General features: G+C 40.5%; 2 protein-coding genes across 2 annotated transcripts in view; one reads left to right on the top strand and one right to left on the bottom strand.

The window, feature by feature from the left end:
• The window catches only part of Sass6 (SAS-6 centriolar assembly protein), a 33,223-nt gene extending 22,496 nt beyond the window's left edge, over positions 1-10,727 (bottom strand). Inside the window, exons 1-4 of the mRNA XM_021196438.2 lie at positions 10,528-10,727; positions 2,800-2,860; positions 683-762; positions 212-316 (exon numbers count right to left, since the gene is read on the bottom strand). Coding sequence (XP_021052097.1) covers positions 212-316; positions 683-762; positions 2,800-2,860; positions 10,528-10,592 — 311 coding nt within the window. The 5' untranslated portion in view covers positions 10,593-10,727. The remainder of the gene's footprint in view (positions 1-211; positions 317-682; positions 763-2,799; positions 2,861-10,527) is intronic.
• A 125-nt stretch (positions 10,728-10,852) lies between these two features.
• Positions 10,853-24,221, top strand: part of Trmt13 (tRNA methyltransferase 13 homolog) — a 14,182-nt gene continuing 813 nt past the window's right edge. The window contains exons 1-10 of the mRNA XM_021196308.2: positions 10,853-11,068; positions 13,181-13,227; positions 13,388-13,454; positions 15,511-15,573; positions 16,000-16,069; positions 16,207-16,313; positions 16,947-17,114; positions 19,852-19,924; positions 20,418-20,492; positions 22,806-23,235. Coding sequence (XP_021051967.1) covers positions 10,922-11,068; positions 13,181-13,227; positions 13,388-13,454; positions 15,511-15,573; positions 16,000-16,069; positions 16,207-16,313; positions 16,947-17,114; positions 19,852-19,924; positions 20,418-20,492; positions 22,806-23,235 — 1,247 coding nt within the window. The 5' untranslated portion in view covers positions 10,853-10,921. The remainder of the gene's footprint in view (positions 11,069-13,180; positions 13,228-13,387; positions 13,455-15,510; positions 15,574-15,999; positions 16,070-16,206; positions 16,314-16,946; positions 17,115-19,851; positions 19,925-20,417; positions 20,493-22,805; positions 23,236-24,221) is intronic.

Raw genomic sequence — 24,221 nt, 5'->3', positions numbered from 1 at the left:
AAAAAAAAAAAAAAAAAAAAAAAACTGGATCCATAAAAATTAAGGGTAAAATATTTCTTTTCTATTTAATCAAGATTTTTTAAAATTTGGGATTTAGTTGAACCCTAATCCCAGTCTAAAAATAATACACTGGAGTATCTGCGGTACATGGAAAATAACGTCGGCACTCATCCTTCAAAGGGGGACTAGTGCTTGGGCCTGGCAGCCTCACCTTGGAGTCTCTTTCATGTGCTCCTGCATACACTGCTGAAGGAGGTCTATAAACTTCTGTGGGAAAGCCAAGAAGTCCACCAGGAGACCTTGCTGCAATTTTAAACTACACAGAAAACAGAAAGAAAGCTTTTCAGAAAAATTCATAGAATAAAATATTATTTACTAATGACATTATTTAAAAAAAATAAACTCGGGAGCTTTTGATATGTATCAACCTTATCTAACAGGAATCATGAAATTTAGCTAAAGCATCAAATTTCTGAGCTCCTTAAATGGAAGTCTGATAATCTATAAAACATTCAACTTTAAAAATACCCATTAAACAACTGTAGGGCAGTCAGTATTCCCAGAGTAACTTACCACATGAACAGGTATGTGTTTCAAAAAAGAACAGTGTAAACACATTACACAACTCAGAAAATAATTCCTAGACTATATGTAGGGCCAGCAAAAAACTAAAATAATTTACCTTTGAAAATCTTCCTCAGATATAGCAAGGTTATACAGAAAGAAGGGATCTGTATCATCAGTCAGACGGATGACTAAATCCTAAGGAAAAGATAAGACCTTTTAATGTTTCTAGTAAAGCTTTTGTAAGAGTTAAATTACTCAAAACAACCTGTCAGTTATACTCCAGAGTCCTGCCTTAGGGTGCTGCTCGGCTTTAATAGTCTTTAGAGCGTGAGCCTCTTCACTGGGGGTAGACATCCGGCTCCCCAAGAGCTGGTTGGGGTGTGTAGGAGCTGACGAAATGCCCAACATTAACAGTATCTTCTATGAAGCTCAGAAATTTATACATGCATTACGAAATCCAAGAAGAAGTAGGGGTTGATGTAACAATCTAGGTTTGCCCTGAACATTTTTTTTTTTTTAAAGATTTATTTATTTATTATATATAAGTACACTGTAGCTGTCTTCAGACACTCCAGAAGAGGGCATCAGATCTGGTTACGGATGGTTGTGAGCCACCATGTGGTTGCTGGGATTTGAACTCAGGACCTTTGGAAGAGCAGTCAGTGCTCTTAACCGCTGAGCCATCTCGCCAGCCCTGCCCTGAACATTTAAAAGATTATCTTACTCTACACTTTGGTTTAGAGCATAAATTCCATGTGAACTTAAAAATTAAATTGAATATGGTGCTGTATGCTTGTAATCCCAGCAGCACTCAATCTTTGCGCTCCGTGGCATCATGACAAGATTGAATACGCATATTTTTGGCTTCCCTCAAATCAACTAGTCTGGTATTTCAAAAAGCAGCAATATAGTCAGCAAAACGGACAGTCATCTACAAGAAAAGGAAGGAGCTCTCGTCGCTCAGATAGAAGATGAAGTATCAGGTGACACGTTTCCAGGGCTTCCCAGGAGGCCTCCTACTCCAGCTGGTCCATCTGTTTCTTTTCTAACAAAGGGGGTTCCTCTCTCTCATAAAGACCCTGCCAGGCTGTCAGATTTCAAGTGTGACAGAGCATCACAGACGGCAGCAAGTACACAGAAGTTATGAACGTCAAAGTACAAGGAAAACAGGCATCCTATGGGAGGAGCTGGGACTAACAAGGAGCTTGAAGAAAATCTTCTCATCTCTAAGGAGCTGCTAGGGTAACTGGAAACACAGAAGCATTTTATCAGTGAAGCTAAAACATGCAGAGGGACCACATGTAAAATTAACAAGTAAGAATGTACACTCTCTGTTCCAGAAAAATCAAGGAACTGGGGGCTCACTCCACCTCAGAAAAGCCCGGGGTTCAGAAAGCTCTACTTAAGAACTTCTTAAAACTCACCTCAGATGCTACTGACAACCAACAGCAAGCCAAAACTTAAAGTTACTGCCAACTACAAGATGCTTGCACGGCTCTGAGAAAGCTGCCATGAGGAAACCAGATGCTACCCTGAGTCCTATGGCCCACATTCTTAGTGCTATTGTTATTGTTATTTTTATTTATAGCCAGGGTGTCAATTATGTAGCTCAGGTTGCATCCCAAAGAGCTCTCAATCTCCTCCCTCCTCTTGAGTGCTGCTGGGATTACAAGCATACAGCACCATATTCAACTTAATTTTTAAGCTGACATGGAATTTATGCTCTAAACCAAAATGTAGAGTAAGGTAATCTTTTAAATGTTCAGGGCAAACCCAGATTGTTACATCAACCCCTACTTCTTCTTGGATTTAGTAATGCATGGTATAATTACATTGAAGTTGCTGACTTAAATTTCACCACCCTAGAATTACAGCAGTTATAAAATGACCCAAAATTAAAAAAAAAAAAAAAAAGGACTTAACAAAAGAGTAACCCTTTAAAAATAATTCAGCTCCAAAAAGATCTAGATCAGGGAGAGCACAAACAGTCCAACAAGGCCACACGCTGGACAGTAGAATTCCTCCTTCTTTGGGGAAGGAAACTGCAAGAGTCACCATGTGTGGAATACAATGGATAAGCGTCCCTGGTAAGCCCACCTTAGTGATTATAGTATGACTAAGTCTGGGTAAGAAAAGATCACATTTTCTTAAAACAAAACAAAAAAACAAAACCACAACAATAATCATGACACACACAAATGATCATATTTCAAAAAAGAAGTAAATACGAACCTTCCTGTGTACTGGATTCGAAAGCGACTGTAGCTCAATGCTCACTCTAACGCTCTCTCTCCTGTAGGAAAAGACATGACCAACTCAGAATGATTCAAGCAACATGAAGTTAGCTATCTTTAACTTAAAATGTTGATCCTAAACCACAAGACGCCACAGGTGCCCTCAAGCTTATGAGCAGGTTTTTAGAAAGTACACTAGACGTAAGTTTTGAGTCTGTAGTGTCCCTCTAGTAAGTTAGCTGGTAGTTTGTAATGGAAGGCTAAGTATTTGTCACTTGTAAAATGAAGATGCTATGGACTAAATATGGAGAACACTGAGGGTACCCATTGTTAGTATTCTGGTAAATAACTTACTGCCAGATTCTAAAAGGTGTCTACCAAGAGACAGACCGGCAATTCAGTAACAACTTCTAGGTCTAAAAACATACCACTGCAATGATCCAACTGACTTACAAAGATATACCATCTTAAAAAGTTAAAATATTGGGCCAGAGAGATGGCTCAGCAGTTAAGAGCACTGACTGCTCTTCCAGAGGTCCTGAGTTCAATTCCCTGTAACCACATGGTGGGCTCACAATCATCTGTAATGGGATCTGATGTCCTCTTCTGGTCTGAAGACAGCTACAGCGTACTCATATTAAATAAATAAATAAATAAATAATTTTTTTTTTTAAGTTTAAATATTATAATGTTTGCTTTTGGTTGCCCCCCACCCCACAGGGTTTCTGTATGCAGCCCCTGCTGTCCTGGAATTCCTTCTTTTATAGCCCAGGCTGGCTTCAAACTCAAAGAAATCCACCTGTCTCCAGAGTGCTGGGATTAAAAGCATGTGCTACCACCATCTAGCTGTGTTTACATTACTGTTAGATTCAAGAAAATGATAATCACTATCCTGTTACATATTTTAATAGCAAAGCCAAATCAATATAAAATATTATCTATGCAATTGTATCTCAGGGTATTGTCAACAAGCTTATTATCTCGTTCCCAAGTAGCTCTAATGTCCAAAATGTCACAGCCTCCACATTCTGTGCAGTAGCCATAACATTAAACTGAGAAACAAAATTAATGAAATTACTGAAGAATGTCTATGCATCTCCAAACTATTCTGCTAAGTTTATTAACAATAGCCATTCTCTGATATGTGTGTATGTGTGCCCGTGTGCACATGTACATGTGCGTTTTTTGGGGGGGAAATAAACAAATTTGTGTTGGTTTGAATACCAATGGCCCCCCTGTAGGCTTCTGTGTTTGAATACTTGGTCCCAGGTTGGTGGCCTCTAGGAAGGGGTGGGCGTTGAGGTTTGGAAGGACCTGGACCATTCACTCACAGTGCAGTCTGTCTCCTGCTGACTCAGCGGCTGCTTCAGCTGCCTCCTACCTCCATCCACTCTGCCTTTCTGCCACCATGGACCCTAACTCTGAAATTTAAACCTAAAAGAAGCCATTTCTTTTATATGTCACATTGGTCATGGTCTCTTATCTCAGCAGTAGAAAAGTAACAAAAACAAAATTGAACCTGCTCGAGTTTAAATTCTTTTAAAGATTTGGTTTAAGCTGTTTCCAGCTTCTACTTAGCTACAACACAAGTAAAAAGGGCAGACAGCAACCAACTACTGACAAGCGAGGTGCGCAGTCGAGCTAGAGTCAACGCTAGGACCTTTTTCTTAAACTCATATTTACAATTTTATATTGTTTTAAAATTTTAGTCCATTTGTTTGTTTATTCTGTGTGTCTGTTTGCTTGAGACAAGGTATTTCTATGGAGTTACTGCTGGCCTGGAACGCTCTATGCAGATCAGGCTGGCCTGAAATTCAGAGATCCAACTGCCTCTGCCTCCTAAGTGCTGGGGTTAAAGTTGTATGCCACCACACCTGGCTTAACTAAACTTCTTATTGACCCTACAATTGGATGCTATATCTCAGTTCATATGCATCCACCCATCTGCTAGATGAAAAAGGTCAGTTAAAAAACAAACAAACAAACAAACAAACAAAAAACCCCAAAAACTTCTGTTACCCTTGCTCAAGTATGTCTGTGGTGCTGGGGCTGAATGCTGAAGTCTTACCTGCTAGACAGGCACTGGGTTACACTGGCACTCCAGTGCCCAGAGCAGTGCATGCCAGACCAACTGCAGCAGCATTCCAACTTCACTCACCCTCTTTAGACAGAGAACACCGCATCTTCCTTATAAATGACAGCTAACAGAGGGGTTTGGTTTGGTGCTTTCTCTTTTCATCTTTAAGGTATTTTCTACTATACAGTGGTATTTGCTATACTGGTATGATATTTAAATTGACACCTAATTGTTTATTGTGTTTTACAGCTTGAAGTCTTATACTTTTTTCATATATATATACATATATATATATATATATATATATGTATATATATATATATATGAAAAGAGAAACACACAAAACCAAAGAGAATTAAAATGTCCTTTACCTAAGTCTAAGAGAATTATTTGACCATGGCAATTCCACTCATATTAATAATACTGCTGCACACATTTAAAGTATCTACATGGATTAGATGTTGAGAGGAAACTTGAAGTAGGCACTAAACTAAATATATTACCCATATTTACTTTAAAAGCACACCTAGAGACAGAATTCGGGAGGTCGAGAAGTCAGGCTTCTGCGTCCAAGGCCAGCCTGGTCTACAGAGCAAGTTCTAGGACAGCCAGGAACTGGCTGGTTTCTACAGAGAAACTCAAGTCTCCAATGAATGAATGAAGGAATGAATAAAAATAAAGTAAAACGTCCTTACAAATGTCACAGAAAAAATCTGAGATTGCAGATATATTACTTTCTCTATTAGAGAAATCTTTTTTTTTCTATTAGAAAGATTCATGATATAAGAGCACTGAAACAAATGAATAAATCCCAATCTTATTTACTTCTTTATTTATTTATTTTTGGTTTTTCGAGACAGGGTTTCTCTGTATAGCCCTGGCTGTCCTGGAACTCACTTTGTAGACCAGGCTGGCCTTGAACTCAGAAATCCTCCTGCCTCTGCCTTCCAAGTGCTGAGATTAAAGGCATGCACCACCATGCCCGGCTATAAATCCCAATCTTTAAACATTGTTTGTAACTGAGTAACACCCACCAGGCCAGTCAAATATAGCTAGGTAGGTTTATTTCTTTTTAAATAAAGCCCTTAGACCTTAGACATAAGAACTGGATTTCAGCCCATTGCTGTCATTCAGAGGCTGTGACCTTATTATTCTCTCAATGCAAACAAATAGAAGCCTCGGTAAGCCAGGTGCTCCGCTGGCTGCCAAAGGTATAACAGAAATAAGCACAGATCATTTTAGGGGTTCCAGGGATGAGCGAGAGAAAAGGAAGAGAAGAGCAGAAGAGCTACCATTGTCTACTAAGTATCTACACTATTGGCTACCTATGAGTGAGTGTGTGTGTGTGTGTGTGAGAGAGAGAGAGAGAGAGAGAGAGAGAGAGAGAGAGAGAGAGAGAGAGAGAGAGAGACTCTTAGTGACCATTTCTCTAATCAGAGGAAGAACCTGAGGCACATTACAAAGCCCAAATTTGAACTCATCTCTTCCCTACATAACGCTACCTAATAATGATTAATGACAGTTAATTCCAACATAGGCACCTACTTTTGTTGCTTTGTTTTTTTGAGACAGTGTCTCATTATGTAGTTCTGGCTGACCTGGAACTCACTGCATAGACCAGGCTAGACTCAAAGTCAAAGACAGCCATCTGCCTCTACCTCCCAAGTGCTGGACTTAAAGGTGTATGTCACCATACCTGGCATCTTGGGTAACTTATGGCAGGGGATTTCAGCTATGCCTTGGGGGGGGGGGGGCTGGGGAGATAGCACAGCCAGCAAAGTGCCTGCCGCACACGCGCACGCACACACACACACACACACACACACACACACACGAGCATCTGTATTAGGATCTGTAACGACCACATTAAAAGCCAGGTGGGGGCCAAGTAGTGGTGACTCACACTTTTAATCCCAACATTGAAGAGGCAGAGTCAGGCAGATCTCTCTGAGTTCAAGGCCAGTGGTCTACAGAGAGAATCCCAGGGCTACACAGAAAAACCCTGTCTCAAAAAAATAAAACAAGCAAACAAAAAAGCTGGGTGTGGAATGAGAGACAGTGGTTAAAAGCACATATCTGTTCTCTCAGAGTTTGTACCCCAGCACCCATGTCAAGCAGTCACAAAGACCTATAATTCCAGCTCCAAAGGATTTGATATCCTTTTTCTTTTCTGGAGGCATTCACAGGTAGACAGGCAGGCAGACAGACAGACAGATAGGCAGACCCCCCCCCCTACACACACACACACACACACACACACACACACACACACACACTCCGAATGCTAAGGCATAAATTTTTTAAGCCAATGTGTTTTATTTAACTCAGGGGATGGGACAAGGTGATGTCTTGAGATCCCCAGACCCAGCAGCCTAGGCAATTAACTTACCAGGCACTGTGTTCAATGAGACCCTGTCTCAAAAACTAAGGTGGAGAGTTAGCAAGATGGCTCAGAGGGTAAAAACACTTGCTCCCAAGCCTGACAGGCTAAATTCAATCCCTGGAACCCACACAGCTCCTGAAAGTTGTCTCCTGACCTCTACAAGCACACCATGACATACACATATTCCCTCTCCATACCCATAAAATATATGTAATTTATAAAATAAGAATTTTAAGATGGAGACCAATTTGAAAAGGATACCAGAAGCCAACCTATGGCTCCACACCCATTAACACTCACATGGATATAGACAAGCATACACATAGACACATACATTGCACACACACATACACAGGAAGGGGGTGCACCTTAGTCATGAAAAAAAATGAGCATCTGAGGCAGAGGGCACAGCAGGAGTGGAGAGGATACAAGGCACCAGGCGGAGCGGAGTTCTTCTGTGATTACTGAGAGAGAGTTTAGGAATCAAAACTTAGGAACAGGTGGTTATCCAATCCTGGAAGCTCGCACCACTTCCTTCTAGGTTGGGTTCCCTGAGAGTTAGTTACCCTATCGTCTACCCAACCACCTTCCCCTCTACTATGCCTTTATTAGACTACTTATGTGGTCACACCTTACTACTAATAATAACTACGATGTAGGGAATAATTAACATGTACTAGTTACTATCTTAAGCTCTTTGTATGTATTAAATAATTTCATCTTCAATAATAATGCCATGAAGTAGGCACTATTATTCTGCATTTAAAGATGAGATCAAAACACAAGTGAAATAAATGGTGTAAGGCTGTAGCTGGACACTCAGTGTGGTGATAGTTGATGACAGCATGCTGCAAGGACACAGCTTCAACCCACAGAAATGTCCAAACAGTAAGCAAACTGTCCAAGATCAGCCAGTCAGTGGCAGAACTGGAACTTTAAACCCAGGCAATCTAGCTCCAGATCTAAACTCGGAACCTGCATTACACTGCTTCTCCGAGGGGGTCTTCTCAATTCTGCATCTGGGCGTTCCCTGAGAACCACGATGGCGACTGGTTTTGTTCTTGCTGTTGGAGGTGAAAGGAGAGGAAGCCTCACATTCTTTGCACCCAGAATAGTTCAGGGTACACAGTAGGCAAGTATTTGCTGGGGTAAACTGCTCTTCAATAGTTGGCTAAAGAATCTATGTTGTTCTTCCTATAGGTCAGGGGTTAGCAAAATTATTCTCTAAGAGGCCAGAGAGTGAATATTTCAGACTTTGAAGACTGTGGACCAGTGGTTCTCAACTTACAGGTCTGGTCCCCCATGAGAGGCAAACAATCCTTTTCATAGGGGTCACCTTAGACTATCAGAAAAAAACAGATATTTACATTAGAAGTACAGTTACAAAGTAGCAACAAAAATAATTTTATGGTTGGGCGGGTCACCACAACATAAGGAACTTTATTATCAGGAAAACAGAAGCCACTGCTACAGAGTTTCTGTCACAATTGTGTGTGGCTGTGTTCCTCCCCCTACTCTGTTAGCCCTACCCCTTATTGTTGCTGTTGCAGTGCTGAGGATATGGAGATATATATATATATATATATATAATCTACCATAGAAGCCATGCAGTTATTTTCCAGCCAACACTCCCATACAATTGCTCACTGATTCTGCCCTTGTAAAGATGTGACAGTGGGTAAGAAATAAGGATGGCTATGCTCCAGAAAAATCTGAGTCATGAACAGCTGGTTGAGCCTTGCCACAGGTGATAGGAATATCGGGTTTCTAAACAAGAGTGATTTTTAAAGTTGAAGTTGTGTCTAACGTGATTAACTCTGGTTACAATCTCATGTGTCGGAGAAGAGTTCAGAGTGTCAGACTTGGAATCACAAGTAATGGCCCATATTGCCCAACAGAAACAAAATGGAAGCCACAAATGTGAGTCATGTATGTCACTTTAAACTGTTTAGAAGTCACTTAAAAAAAAAACCCATAACTTTCAAAGTAAAATTAACTTGAATACATTTAACCCCAATATACCCTAAATAAAGCTGCAACAGATAATCAACATAAGATTGAGATGTTTTACATTCCTGTTACTAGCAGGTCTTCAAAATCTATGAATTTTATACTTACAGACATCAGATTGGATTAGCCTGAATTCAGTAACTACATGTCTATATGTGACTAATAGCCACTATACTAGACATCACAAAATAATCACCAATTAGAGGCTGGGTTGGGGCGGGGGTTACAGATCAGTGGTAGAGCATGCTAAGTGAGGGTACCAGTTCAACAACAATAAGACAGTTAAAATAACCTACAGATTCTTATAAATACGGCTCTTTTCAGTCCATTCTTCTGACTGCTTTGCTGGTTGATTCTGAACCTAATTCTAAATCGCGTACCACGGTTTAACAGTCCAGCAACTCAATACATCAGTGTCCTCATTTTTTTTTTTTTAATTCAACATTTTTTCACAGTTTAGTTTCTACAAACATCTTCATTCCTGGTCTTCATTGCAATCAAATGAGCAGATAGACATATTAAATCACCTTTACAAATGAGAAAATGCAATGTTCACAGAAACTAAACAACTAAAACATTATTAGTAAAAGAAGGAAAAAATCAGATCTAACTTGTAACCAAATCCATTTGAGCCGTAATAGCATCGCCTGTGGTGAATGTTGCAAGTCTGCACTTAATCTGTGCAATAGGACACCGCTGTGTAAACTCTGTGAAGATCAAGGTATCCCCAGGGGTCCGACGAAGTGCTTTACGGGTTGATTTATGTTTTGAATGTACAGAATTCCTGATTTTCCAGTATTGGGAGTTGGTTAAATGGTTGTAACTGACGTGCGGATGAACCGAAGTATGTCACTGAATGTTTTGTTGTGTTTTTATTGAAGTTCTAAAGCTTCGCTCCCAATGTTCTTCAAAGGAGAGCATGAGTGACCTGAATCCTGGTGCGGACAGCTCCCTGAAGTCACCGAGAAGTTTTGCTCCCACCCAGAAAGGACAGGCTGGGCTCCGTCCCGCTCAGAGCCAGGACACGGACCTGAGGGAGTCGGCTTCCCGTTTCCTCATTCCCTTCCCTCGCGTCCCCTCCGCAACGGCCGGCCCGGCGACAAACAAAGGTATCCGTTGAGTCCCCGCAGGGTCCCTTCCCGATTCCCGGTGTGACAGTCCGACACCCGCGGACCGACCGATCCCCCACGGAACCCAGCCGCCATCTTCCCCACTAGCGCGACCCCAACCGCCACCCGCCGGCACCGGGAGCTCACCTCTCCTCGCAGTCTTTGCATCTCACTAGCAAGGGAACAAGCTGCTGGAACAGAACCTGACTCATGTCGGACCGCTGCCCCGACGGGAGGGTGAAGAAGCCCAGCAGGCCTGGCCCTCGGTCCCCGCTGGAAAGAAGGGCCGGTCCCGATGAGTTTGAGTTTGGCGCTCAGCTCCCGCGGAGGAGGAGGAGGGAAACGATAAACACAGGGAACGGAGGAGCTTTGAACTTCGCCAGCCACCGTCACCTCCTTCCGGTTCGGGGACCGACCGAGCCCGGGGGCGTGCGTCATTTCCGTGGGCCCACCCCCCTCAGGCGGCCACGTTTGTTAAGGGAAGTGGGACCGAAGGGAAGTGACAACTTCGGGCTGAGCCAGGCCAGAAGGACCCAGCGTTATGGAGGCTCCGGCGGCGACCTCGCCCGCGATGGGGTTTCCCGCCGACGGCAGATGCAGCTACTTCGTGGAGAAGAAGAAGCGCTTCTGCAGGATGGTGGCGGCGGCGGGGAAAAGGTTCTGTGGCGAGCACGCCGGCTCCGCCGAGGTCGGCTGTCGCCTTCCCTTCCTGGGAGTCGCGGGTCTGTGGGTGCGGGACCCCATCCTCACCCCTGTGACAGGTTCCTGCTTCCGTCCCATGGGTTTAAAGAAATGCAGCTCGGAGCCACGACGAGCCCCCGAGGAGCACTGCTTTCTTGTACTGAGAAAAGCGCCCTGTGTGCCATCTCATCAGACCTTCATACTCAGCCTTCCTTCCGCAGGGGAAGTGATTGTTTTTATAAAGGAGTGCTTGAAAAATCACTAGGTTTTACTAACCGGGTCCTAATTGATTATAGTTATTGTTTTTGAACGACAACCACTTGTGGATGCATAGGGAAAAAACTTAGAGAAAATTCTTTTGTTAAGACTTAACTCTCCAGGAAACACCTTATGAACTTGTAATTATTATTCTGGATTGGAGAAGGGAAAAATTAACGTAAAATAAGGAACTTGAAAGTTGAAAGCAAAGGTGTTTTGTTTTGTTTTGTTTTTATCCCTCAACAAATAGTAATGCCAGAAGACATTTTGGTTCAAAGTTCTAAAATATTAGTGGCTTCTAATGAATAAAGAACAGGCAAATTACTAATCTACAACTCACAGGAAGCCTTATCACCTACACCAAAAAAGAAAACATCTTAACCTGCTATACACTGTTTCTAAACTCAAACAATAGATTTTAAAAATGCTTGTGTATGTGCGCGCCCTGTGATTCCGCTTTGAAAGTTAGAATGGAGTACTATTTCCCTTGAAAGACAATTTTCCTGTTTGTTTTTGAGACGGTGATCTTGCTGAATTGCTCTTGTTGGTTTTGACCGTCTGATTCCAGGAATTCCCCTGCCTCAGCCTACCAACTAGCTGGTCTCCATCAAAGAATCACACTGGAATTTAATTTTAAAATCTGCATATGAAATAATGTTGTTTTTTAATACTGAAAAATGTTAACTTTACCTAAAATTCTGTGTGCATATCTTCATGAACATTCTGAAATAAATTGAAATAAATAATTGAGAAAAATTATTTGAGTAAATACTTGGTCAGCTTTTGCTGTGTGGCTAGCACTAAACGTTATTTTGCCTTTAAAAATTCAATTTTCGGGGTGGGGAAAAATTAAATTTTCACAAACCTTAGGAAGCAAGTCATACTATTATTCCATTTAATAGTAATATAGTAAGTCTATACTTAATATAGAAAGTCTATACTATACATGAAGCAGTCAGGATTATAGAGTTAGCAGCTAATAGAAAGAGCTGAGAATCACACCTAACCACTGGCCTCTGGTTTTAATAATTGGGCCATCATGTTGCATGTGGGTTGGTAGGGGTCTGTAGGGTAGACCTGCCAACACTGTTTTCCTTGCTTTTCTCCCAGTGCCTATAATTAAATGTGTATAACTTAGAAGACTGTCACTAGCATGTAGAAAAGTTGCAAAACCAGTGAACATGACCCATTCTAAATTGTTAAAGCCATGCCTCGTTGTTCCTGGTGCATTTTCTCCTGTACTTTATATTTATTGAGAGAGGGTCTGAGGGTCACCCTGGCTAGCCTTTGGCTCAAAAGCTCTGCCTGCCTTTCCTCTGGAGAGCTGATATTCAAAGCATGCTCCACCATTTCCTCTGGAGTTCTGATATTCAAAGCATTTCCCCATATTTGAACAACTTCAGATAAATATGCATTTTAAAATCAATTTAAATGGGCAACATTTTTCAAAAAGAGTAAGTATGCAAGTAATGAGTATTTTAGCTCAATTTAGCCACTTATACCCAGTATATGTATTTCAAAAGATCATTTTTGTACATGATGAATATTGTTATTAGTTAATCCAAAGTACATGGTTGACATCTTTTCTTAATTGTGCATACAATAACTGTACCCATTTTTAGGAAGTGTTATCTCTGATGCAAAATTACATTAACAAGCCAAAACAGTACTTGTTCGTTTATACAGAAGCGAGCTACAATGAAGACTCATTATGCTGCATGACCTAATCTTGCTTATTTTTCATTATATCCTTTTAAAGTTTTCTTACCGTATTTTAGGAATAGAAATACACTGTGGGTGTATCTAACATCTGAATGTAATAAACTTGACATTTAAATAAAGCAATTTTTTAATTTATTAGGAAGAAAATACTCGGAAAAGAATCTTGTGTCCTTTAGATCCAAAACAGTAAGTATAAGGTCACATAAGTGGGTTTTTATCATTTGGGGTGCGTGAGTGAATTTGTGAGTGTGTGTGAGTATGTGTGTGTGTGATATATTACAAACGGTAAGTTTCGTGAGGTTCGTTTAAGCTCTCTCTAACTCTTAAATTTTCTCTTTAAATTTAGCACAGTATATGAAGACCAACTAACAAAACATTTGAAAAAATGTAACTCAAGAGAGAAACCTAAGCCTGTAAGTATTTGAAATGCATATGTGATGTTTGTATATACTTAGTATTATAAGATGCAGATTGAATTTGGCAAATGTACTATGCTCATTTGATAGCTGTACTTTTCTTCCCTCCTCTTTTCTGTACTTTTGTTTTATCTCTTGGCTTGGTTAGATAGGAGGCAGGTTTTCACTGTGTAGCCCAGGCTAACCCTAAACTTGAGGCCCTCTTCCCTTAGCTTCTCTAGTACTAAGACTACTGGTGGGTGCCACCTTGACCAGCCCAGAATAATTATTTCATGTTTTATTTTTGTTTGTTTGCTTTTGAGATAGGGGACTCTGGTGTAATACTTCATTCAACACAGCTCAAGTGTTTCTTATGCTTTACTTTCCAAATGCTACGATGACAGGTATATGATGTGGCAACACACCCATCTTCATAGCTGGACACAGAAGGGTGATGGTGCAGCAAGAAATTTCGAATCAGAGATAAAAAAATTAGAATTAAAGTTGTAAAGACTAACTACTGGGCGTCTTTGAGATTCAGACTCAGTATACAGATAGTAAATTTGAGCTAGCACCAGTCCATATAAGTCTTAAACAGTATCCATCAAAGCAAGAGCTAAAAATTTAATTAATTTATTTATTTATTGGTTTTTCAAGACAGGGTTTCTCTGTATATCCCTGGCTATCCTGGAACTCATTCTGTAGACCAGGCTGGCCTCGAACTCAGAAATCCGCCTGCCTCTGCCTCCCAAGTGCTGGGATTAAAGGTGTGCGCCACCACTGCCCGGCTAATTTGTTTGGTTTTTTTAAAAAGATGTATTCATTTTATGTATATGAGTATATATGAGTACACTGTCTTCGTGTATACCAGAAGAGGGCATCAGATCTTATTCCAGATGGCAAAACCATCCCAGAGGTTTTGAGTCACCATGTGGTTGCTGGGATTTGAACTCAGGACTTCTAGAAAAGCAGTTGGTGCTCTTAACCATTGAGCCATCTTTCCAGCCCAAAAATTCAGATTTATGTTTGGGAACAAAATACAGTAATTTGATACAAATTGATGTGTGTTCATTTGCTTCATGATATGGACCATTTTACAATGTGTATCTCAAGATATCATATTGGGTGGTTTTGTTGTTCTTGGTGGTGGTGTTTATTGGTGTGTTTGGGTTTTTCGGTTGGTTGGTTTTTTGAGACAGGGTTTCTCTGTATAGCAGCCTTAGGTGTCCTGGAACTCGCTCTGTAGTACAGGTTAGCCTCAAACTCACAGAGACCAACCTCCCTCAGCCTCTTGCCTCCTGAGTGCCAGGATCAAAGGCTTGCACTACTGCCCAGCCCTCTTCTTAGTCATTTTGCAGCAGATACCCTTCTGCATTTTCAGATGCCTCTCAGTTGAGAACCACTGCCCCAAATGCTATGAGCTATTTTAGCTGTCTTTGGCAGCACATACCTGTAATTTTGGTACCTGGGAGGCTTAAGCTAGAGGATTAACCAAAATTCTTGTCTACCAGTTGAGCTTCAGTGTAAGATCCTATATCAGAGGAAAAACATGGTACTTTAACATTAAGTTAATATACAAGAAAAACAGTAACCTCTCATCCACACCTTTAGTACTTACTCCTTTAGTAAAGAGAGAAATAAGACTGCTCCCAGAGGCCTAATTCTGAGAGATCCCAATGGACCAGACTCAGACATCCACCAACAAGAGGCCAGTCGGGCTGGAGAGATGGCTCAGTGGTTAAGAGCACCAACTACTCTTCCAAAGGTCCTGAGTTCAAATCCCAGCAACCACATTGGTGCTAGGCAACCATCCATAATGAGATCTGATGCCCTCTTCTAGTGCATCTGAAGACAGCTACAGTGTACTTAGATATAATAATGAATAAATCTTAAAAAAAAAAAAAAAAGGCCAGTCAGCAACCCAGTCACTATGGTTGAGGCTGCGCAGTAATAGTGGGTGGTGAGTGTGACAGCAGAGAGTGATGGTGTGGGAGGGTGAGCGAAGGGAGCAATTCTTCAGCCTAATTGTTTTTAGCATAATATCAATACTATGTTATGGTTTTGGTTTTGTCAGGATTTCTTTATTCAAGATATAAATGCAGGATTAAAGGATGAAACAGAAATTCCTGAGCAATTAGTAAGTATATTATTTAATACTTAACTCCAAGTGGTATTTATAAGTTTCTTTGTACAGACCATGCTCCAATTTGTTTAGAAAGATCTGTTGTTTTGACTTTAGGATGTATTTTCCTATAGAAGTACATTGTTAGTGATGGTTAGTTCTAAGGCAAGCTTATGTCCCAAAACTGCAACATGGCTCTGTTGTGAGCCAAGCCTAGACCCTGAGGGAGCAGTGAGAGTTAAAGTATGGGGGCAAAGATAGAGGAGTGCCTTCACAGTTGGGCAGTTCTGAAGGGTCGAGGAGCAAAGCCTTGCCAGGAAGGAGCACCTAAACTGCCCAGGCATCTGCCCAGCTGTTAAGCTTCTGTGAAGTCTCTGCCATCGTGCTTTACGGCATGTTGTGACTAAATTATTTAGTTTTATTTTTTGTATTTATATATAGGTTCCATTTTCTTCTCTATCCGAAGAGCAGTTGGAAAACTTAATTAAGAAATTGAGAAAAGCAAGTGAAGGTAAGTCTGCCTAAAGTTGCAGGTTTAATTATATGAAAAGCACTAGGTGGCTTATGAGTTCCCTTCCATTCTGTTGTTCAGAGTCTCAGTTCATGTTTTGCTGCTTAAGCTATCTATCATGTTTCTTTTGGACACAGGCTTGAATTCTACACATGAAGATCACATTATGTCCCATCCAGCATTACATGATGCCCTTAATGACCCAAGAAATGGCGATAGTGCAGTCAAACACCTGAAACAGCAGGTATGTTTAGACACAGTCACTGAACGTTTCTTCATATGTTTAGTGCTAACATCCCAGGCTGATGAGATGGCTCATCAGATAAAGGCACTTGCTGCCAGGCCTGATGACCTGAGTTCAGTCATCTGAGTCCTGCAGAGTGGCCTCTGACTTCTACATGCATACACGAGTACGTATGCTCAACTATAAATAAAAGTAATTTTTTAAAAGCTAACATTCTAGTTAGATGCAGTGGCACACGACTTTAATATAGCACTCGGTAGACAGAGACTGAGTTTGAGCTATCTTGGTCTACAGAGTGAGTTCTAGGACAGCGGGTGTTACAGAGAGAAAATTTATCTTGAAAAAACAATTTAAAAAAAAAAATCTAACATTTGGTTCTGAGTGTAATTATTTAGTTTCTGTTAGTGAACGAAATACTTTCATTCAAAATTATATGTGAACATAAGATAAAAATTGGGGCATGGCTATGACTCTGAGTACAGAGTATTATTTTAAAGCAAGCAAAGGGAAAACTTTTCTTAGCCATTCAGAAGTTATCAGTAAACCTCTGCCTTGTACGGATTACCTTGCTGTTTTCCTACTGAGTTGCATCCCTTTGCTCTGGTTTATAAAATAACTCTATGGGGTCTGCAGGCTTCTATTGTAGGTAACATTGAAAAGTTAAAGTTACTTGGTCCAAGAAGATGCTTTGTTGAGTTTGGAGCAGGAAAGGGGAAATTATCTCACTGGGTTGATATTGCCTTAAAAGATGCTGAAAACGTTCACTTCATCCTGGTAGAAAAAGTGACCACAAGATTCAAGGTAAGTAAATTCATTGTAGCATCTTAATAACCAAACGCATTTTTCTTCTGTAGGAAAAAAGAAAAATGATAGGAGCATGTCTCTTAAAATGAATTTTGTTTTTTATATATTTGTAAATTTTTGCTATTATTATTTATTTGGTTCTAATTGTACTGGTTAAACTGAAGGTAAGTTTTTCAGATTTAACTATTGATAGTCCATAATCTGAACTCATAAAATTGTTTGCAGAGACAAGGAAATCTATGAACAGAACCAAGCTTCGGCTAGAAATTAAGCCACAGCCACGTTTTAACCTTGTATTTGCCAGTGCTGACAGACTCTTTCTTCATTAAATACTTGGACAGCATGATAAGCAGTGTTTATACAGATAGATACTGATCAGGCAGCTGTGCTCTTAAATGTGCTTAGAAAGGAGAGCTAGATAAGTAAGTAAGTGAAGTGTTGGGGAGGGGAGTTCTGCAGAGTGCGCATGCTAGAGTTTATTACAGGGAGGCAATGGAGAATGACCGAGCAGAAAAGGTGGCACCTGTGATAGATCCTGAAAGATCAATTAGCATTTGCCAGATAGGGTGTCAGAAGCATTTTGGGAAATAAGAACAGTGGAACCAAAGCCTGAAATAACAAAGGAAATGTTTCTATAGAAATGCAGGCTTTTCCTCCTGCACCCAGTTCTTGAAATAAATGCCTAAGCCAATAGCCTTGGCTCTGTTCCCTGACTAGTTTGTACCTTATTTAACCCATTTAAACTAGTCTAAACCATGCTACAAGGTTAGTTACCTCTCCTCGGGTTTATGCAACTGTCACCTCCAGAGTTCCTGGGCAAATCCCCTTCCCATGCCTATCTCTAGACCCAGAATTGTCTCTATCCCAGGCCGTCTACCTCCCTGTTTCCTGCCCGAGCTCATAGGCCAATAGCCTGTTACTGACAGGTGAAGCTTCCATACAAGAGGTTTCTATATGATGGAAGTCTATGGCATGAGGCTGAATGTGTCAGTATGAACCAAGAAGGAGAACTGGTCTAGAAAGGTCTCCTGTTGTTTGCTCTGGCTTTGTCCTGCTCCGTTAGAGATACTGTAGAAGATTTGGTTTTTGCTTCAAATAAGCTTCTATACAGTATTTTGGTTTCCTAAGTGCTATACCAATAGACAGTACCCAGTGCTGCAGGACCCTGCAGATGGAGACTGACCTCAGTCTTCCAGAGTTGTCATGGAGGAAGTTTTTTAAAAAATGATTTTTAAATTTTTTGTGGAGCTAGAGATGTGACTCAGTGGTTTGAGTGCTTCCTGCTCTTCCAAAACAGCACCAATGTTAGGTAGTTCACAACTTCCTACTAGCTCTAGGAGATCCAGTACCCATCTTCTGACCCCCCTCAGATGCTGCACACAGATGGCACATACACACACACACACACACACACACACACACACACACACACACACACGCACACACACAAAAAAATGCTTTTTAGAAGCTATCCTAGTAATACTGTAAAACTATTTCAAAAGAGATTTCGACTAAATATAGGAAAATAGAAAATGTGAAAATCAGCCGGGCAGTGGTGGTGCACACCTTTATTCCCAGCACTTGGGAGGCAGAGGTGGGCGGATTTCTGAGTTCTAAGCCAGCCTGGTCTATAGAGTGAGTTCCAGGACAGCCAGAACTACACAGAGAAACCCTGTCTCAAAAAAAAAAAAAAAAAAAAGTGAAAATCTAAAAAAAAAAGGGGGGGGAGGGGGCTGGGGTGGGGTAAGGGGCTGGAGAGATGGCCCAGTGGTTAAGAGCACTGACTGCTCTTCCAGAGGTCCTGAGTTCAATTTCCAGCAACCACATGGTGGCTCACAACCATCTGTAATGAGATCTGATGCCCTCTTCTGGGGTGCCTGTAGACAGTTATAGTGTATTTACATATAATAAATAACCTAAAAAAGAAAAAAGAAAATGTGAAAATCTTTATTCAGTAATACAAGTAAGAAATGTCCTGGAGAGTGAGGGTCATTCAGTGGATTATAGAAGAGAATGAGAAAGTTCAAATGTTAGAAGTCATAAGACTTGCTGATTTTAAGAGAGCATCAATCTGGGGTGGTTTCTGACTTAATAGGACATGGGGTATTCTTCAGCAGGAAAAACAGGAGTTCCTGTTAGCATGTTTCTGAGGGCTTGGGGCTATAGCCCTGGGTTCAAGTGCTAGAATCATAAAAGAAAACAGAAACTTTTAAGATGGGCCTGTGGCTGTAGCTCTGTGGTCAGTTGCTTGCATGATATGTATAAAGTCCTGGCTTCAATCCCGAGCACTGCCAGGAAGAAAAACAAAATGGGATGGTGGAAAAGGGGTTAATGCATCTGATGATTGTTAGAGAGGTCTGCACCTGTATTCACAGGCACATGCAGGTACTGGTTAAAACGGTTGTGTTTAAAGAGAGTACGAAGAGTGAGCCACGGTAGAACCAGCGGTGACAAGTAACTGTACTCGCTTAACATCTGTGGACCTTGAGGCTGGGAGTTATGGTTAAAAGACATAAGGTATAATTAGTAATCAATATAATTTCTGGACTAATAAGATGGTGGTGTTATTTTTGAGTTTTCATCCAAAATACGAAAACTTTACTTTTTTATTCATTCTCCTTTGAACTGTAAAAATTAAGTGTATTTGATCTGAATTTTGAAAACAAATAGAAACATTTTCATAAAGTTTTTTTAACATTAAGAGTGCTGATTCAGTAATGTTCTATTTATACAGGTAGATGGTAAACACAGAAAAAAGAACTCAGTGTTTGAGAGACTTCAAATTGATATCCAGCACTTGTGTTTGAGTAAGTTGTGTAACTTTCCATTGCTCTACAACAGCAGACATGTCAGTCTCTGGGGACTGCTTAGATCTGTCCTTGCAGACCTGTGCTTCAGGAAGAACTAACGCTAACCTAATCTTGAGAAGCAACCAAGTATTTGTCTATAGATCATTGTATTTTCTATCACTTAACTGAAGCCATGTATGGTATGTACTCTTGTAATTCCAGCACTTGGGAAGCTGAGGCAGGAGGATCACCCAGACTACATAGTGAATCCCAGGCCAGCAACTATTACATAATGAGAAAGGGAAGATTTGTTTGTTTAGCTGAATATTTTCTGTGTGATCCCTAAACACAGACATCTTAGGCTGCATATTAGAGTCTGTAGAATTACTTGTTTTCTTAGCTTTCATCTGAAGATTCTAGAAACCCTCCTTTTGGAAGGACACATTAATACTTTGTATCCTAAACAAATTAACTTATTACCAAACTAACTTATTAACTCCTTTTCTCTCAGACAGGATTCCTGTGCTAAGAGAAGGAAGACTGCCTGTGGTAGGAATTGGGAAGCACCTGTGTGGCGTTGCAACAGGTAAGGGAGCAGGACATGCAGCAGTGTCTAAGCTTACATAGGGAGCTGTAGCCTGCATGGCCCCACCACCCCAGGCTGTTTATGCTCTCATTTAACTGACATAAAAGTGTGTTAAAATAAACCAATTTCACCCTAGGGTGGGAAAGAAGCACACATTTGGGGCTCTACCCATGCCTCTCAAAACCTTAACTCTACAGTGAGAGTTACAATCAATACGCTCTCACCTCTGGGTGCACTGTGTGGGCCCCTTCTCTTCGTGAGCGTCAGCATCCTTCTATCTTAGTACTTCCCCCTTATCAGTACCCCTGCCTTCCATTTCTTCCATCATTTTTGGCTCCCTGTGCTTGAAGTATTAATATTCAGACCCACCCATGACTAGCTTCCTTCCCCTTGAAACTCAGTCACTCTGACTCTAGGTTTACTATTGCTCAGTGTGGACCATGTTTATTTCCCTAAATGCCATATTGCTCCAGTCACTCCTAGAATTCCACTGTCACCCATTCGGAAGAACTGGTCCAGTGTCTGCTCATCCTTCAGCTCAGCTCTCCCCCCTTAGAGTCGTCAGGACATACTCCACATAGTTTTCGCTTGTCTTTTTAATTATCCGCTTATATGTCTAATCACTACACTGTGCTGGGAGTTTTTTCCAAGAATGATGTATATGCTAATATAATGCGATATAGAGGGGCTCAGTGAATACTTGAATGATCTTGGCCACCAGCTTGTTGCTTCCTTATGCCCTCTAAGAAGAAGGTCATAAGGTCATATGAAAGAGCTTGAGCTTGCTAATATTCTCTTTGTTTCCGAAATAACTTAATCCTTCTAATATTTTTTCTGATTATTCTCACTTCTTCACTTGATCTTAGCTAAAAGGCTGAGAAGCGATTATTCTCACTTCTTAAAATTATGTTTAAGTCAAATGTAAATTGAACAGAAAATATATTTTGTTAGAAAATAATAGAGCTGGGTGAAGTGGCATACTTATACTCCCAGATGCTCAGGAAGCTGAAGCAGGAGGTCAGCTGAGCTAAATCATTCCCACTTGAGTCCATCCACAGTCTGGGCAACATAAGGTCCACTCTCTCATGACAGAGGAGGAAAAAGACAGAGCCACAGACAGACCATGAAATTACCAAATCAGCTATCACTTTATCAAATAAAAGTTACCAATAATGCTTGTTGGCATGATTAAAATTTACATGATTAAAAAATCAGGTAAGTTATATCTGTTGTATATCATAGGGTAAGAAAATTTAGAACTATATTTGTTTGTAGGTAATTAGAATATGATATGACAATTTAATCAGAGAAAATAGAAGTTTTACAGTATACATTTGTGGTCTTTCCAATATTGCCAGCTATACTCTCTGACGTTTGGAAGCCTTATTTTGTTTTTAAAATATATATTTATCTTTATTTTATGTATATGGGTTTTTTATCTGCATGCATGGAAGTGCAATGCGTGCATATCCAGTACCCACAGAGGCCAGAAGTGGGTGCTGGATTCCTTGGAACTAGAACCCCTGGGTAGTTTTAAGCTACTCTGTGTGTGCTGGGAACCAAACCTGGCTGTTCTGCATGAGCAGCAAGTGCTTTTAACTACCCACCATCTCTTCAGCCCCTAGTATAACAGTTGTAGTGCTTGCATCCTTGGTGTTTTGTATATGCAAGGCATTTAGCAAATACTTGCTGAACAAATGCTGATGTGCATGAAAGCTATTCAGCCTGTTTTCCACATTGGAATCTCACTTTCTCAACTTTTCAATTCATCACTATTTGTTGTGACCAGCCTACATTTCAAGACTAGCATCTTAGCCAGGTGTGCTGGCACACATCTGTAACCCCAACACCATAAGATGCAAGCAGAAGGATCAGGAATTTGAGATCAGCATCAGCTATACAGAACCTATCTCAAAACAAAACAGAAACAAACCAAAAAACTATCCTCTTAAGCCTGGGTCAGTATTCTAAGTGAAATTACCTTCCCTCACTTCTGTCTTTGGGGTTTCTTAAGCTCATAACTGTAGCTAGAATAGGAGAAATGCAAGACAATGCAAATAGTTGAATAGAAATTATCAAATCATAAGACTTAAGCTTGCTTTAATTTTATTTAAAATTTATTGGGCAAATAAATCACTAGAAAAATTAAGATGGAAAATTTGAGAAAAATGTATAATATCTGATAGAATTGTTACAATATATAGCTAAGTAGATTTTTGCTGGTTTGTGTGTTTGTGATGTTTTGCATGTCATACTGCTTACTGAACCTTAAAGATGATGAGGTTTGGTGGGGGCACATGATTGTGTTTGCAGATCTTGCATTACGATGTTTGGTTGAAACCTACGCTGCCAGTTTTGAGGAAAAGGATAAAGAACCTTTAGCCAAACGCATAAAGAATGATAAAACAGAAAAAGAAAGTAACACTTTGGCCAAGGAAGGAAGTGAAAAAGATGTCCCAGAGACATGGACCCCTGTGGCTGGCATTGTGATTGCGCTCTGTTGTCACCACAGGTGTGACTGGAGACACTATGTGGGCAAAGAGTATTTCAAGGCTCTTGGACTTGGGGCAGTGGAGTTCTACTATTTCCAGAGAATGAGTAGTTGGGCAACGTGTGGGATGAGGACATCTTTGGAAACCTTGGATGTTACTCCAGAGAGAAAAGATGCTCAAAGAGATGAGAATGAAGAGCATGATGATGGAGGAGACAGACTCACAGATGGCAGCACTGACAGTTTGCCTGGGTAAGTGACGACAGCTACAAACACCATGCTACAGGGGAGATACTTTATCACCATAAACTAGTCACTATTTTATGGGTGATACTACAGGACCTCCCACAGATGCCTAGAACTGTAGATAAAACAGAACCCCACACACTAGCATTGCACTTACCTACTCGGTCCATCTAGTAATCAAGATGGCTGCACAACGTCTAGCAAGTGGGTACCACAGTGTGGCTATGCTAGGGATGCTCACGTGCGAGGCACAGGTTCATTCCCCAAATAGGAAGGAGTGGGTGGCCCATGATTCACCATGCTACTCAGAATGCCACTACCAATGGTTCATTTTCAGAATTTTCCATTGAGTATTTTCACACTGATTGACCTTGGGCAGGAGAAACCAGAGCAAATAAAACCTAATGGTTGTTTCTTAGTCTTTTGGCTGAGATCAAGTATAGGAAGTGAAACTGAAGAAGGATTCTTTTTTTTCTTAGATGACTGTTATCAAAAATTTAGAAAATATAGCTTGCATTCTAATTTTAGAATAAACTAAAACATATTTTAATTGTGATCATAAAGAAAAGTCTTAGAGGGGGCTGGAGAGGTGGCTTAGTGGTCAAGAGCACTGACTACCCATCCAAAGGTTCTGAGTTCAATTCCAAGCAACCACATGATAGCTCATAGCCAACTGTAATGGTATCTGATGCCCTCTTCTGGTGTGTCTGAAGACACCTACAATGTACTCATATAAATAAATAAATAAATAAATAAATAAATAAATAAATAAATAAATAAATCTTAAACGAAAAAGGAAAGGAAAGGAAAGGAAAGGAAAGGAAAGGAAAGGAAAGGAAAGGAAAGGAAAGGAAAAAGGAAAGGAAAGGAAAAAGGAAAGGAAAGGAAAGGAAAAAGGAAAGGAAAGGAAAGGAAAAAGGAAAGGAAAGGAAAAAGGAAAGGAAAGGAAAGGAAAAAGGAAAGGAAAAAGGAAAGGAAAGGAAAGGAAAGGA

The sequence above is a fragment of the Mus pahari genome, chromosome 4 (assembly GCF_900095145.1).
Source record: "Mus pahari chromosome 4, PAHARI_EIJ_v1.1, whole genome shotgun sequence".
Lineage (NCBI taxonomy): Eukaryota > Metazoa > Chordata > Mammalia > Rodentia > Muridae > Mus > Mus pahari.
Note: the sequence above shows the minus strand (reverse complement) of the source record. Positions and strands in the feature narration are given on the sequence as shown.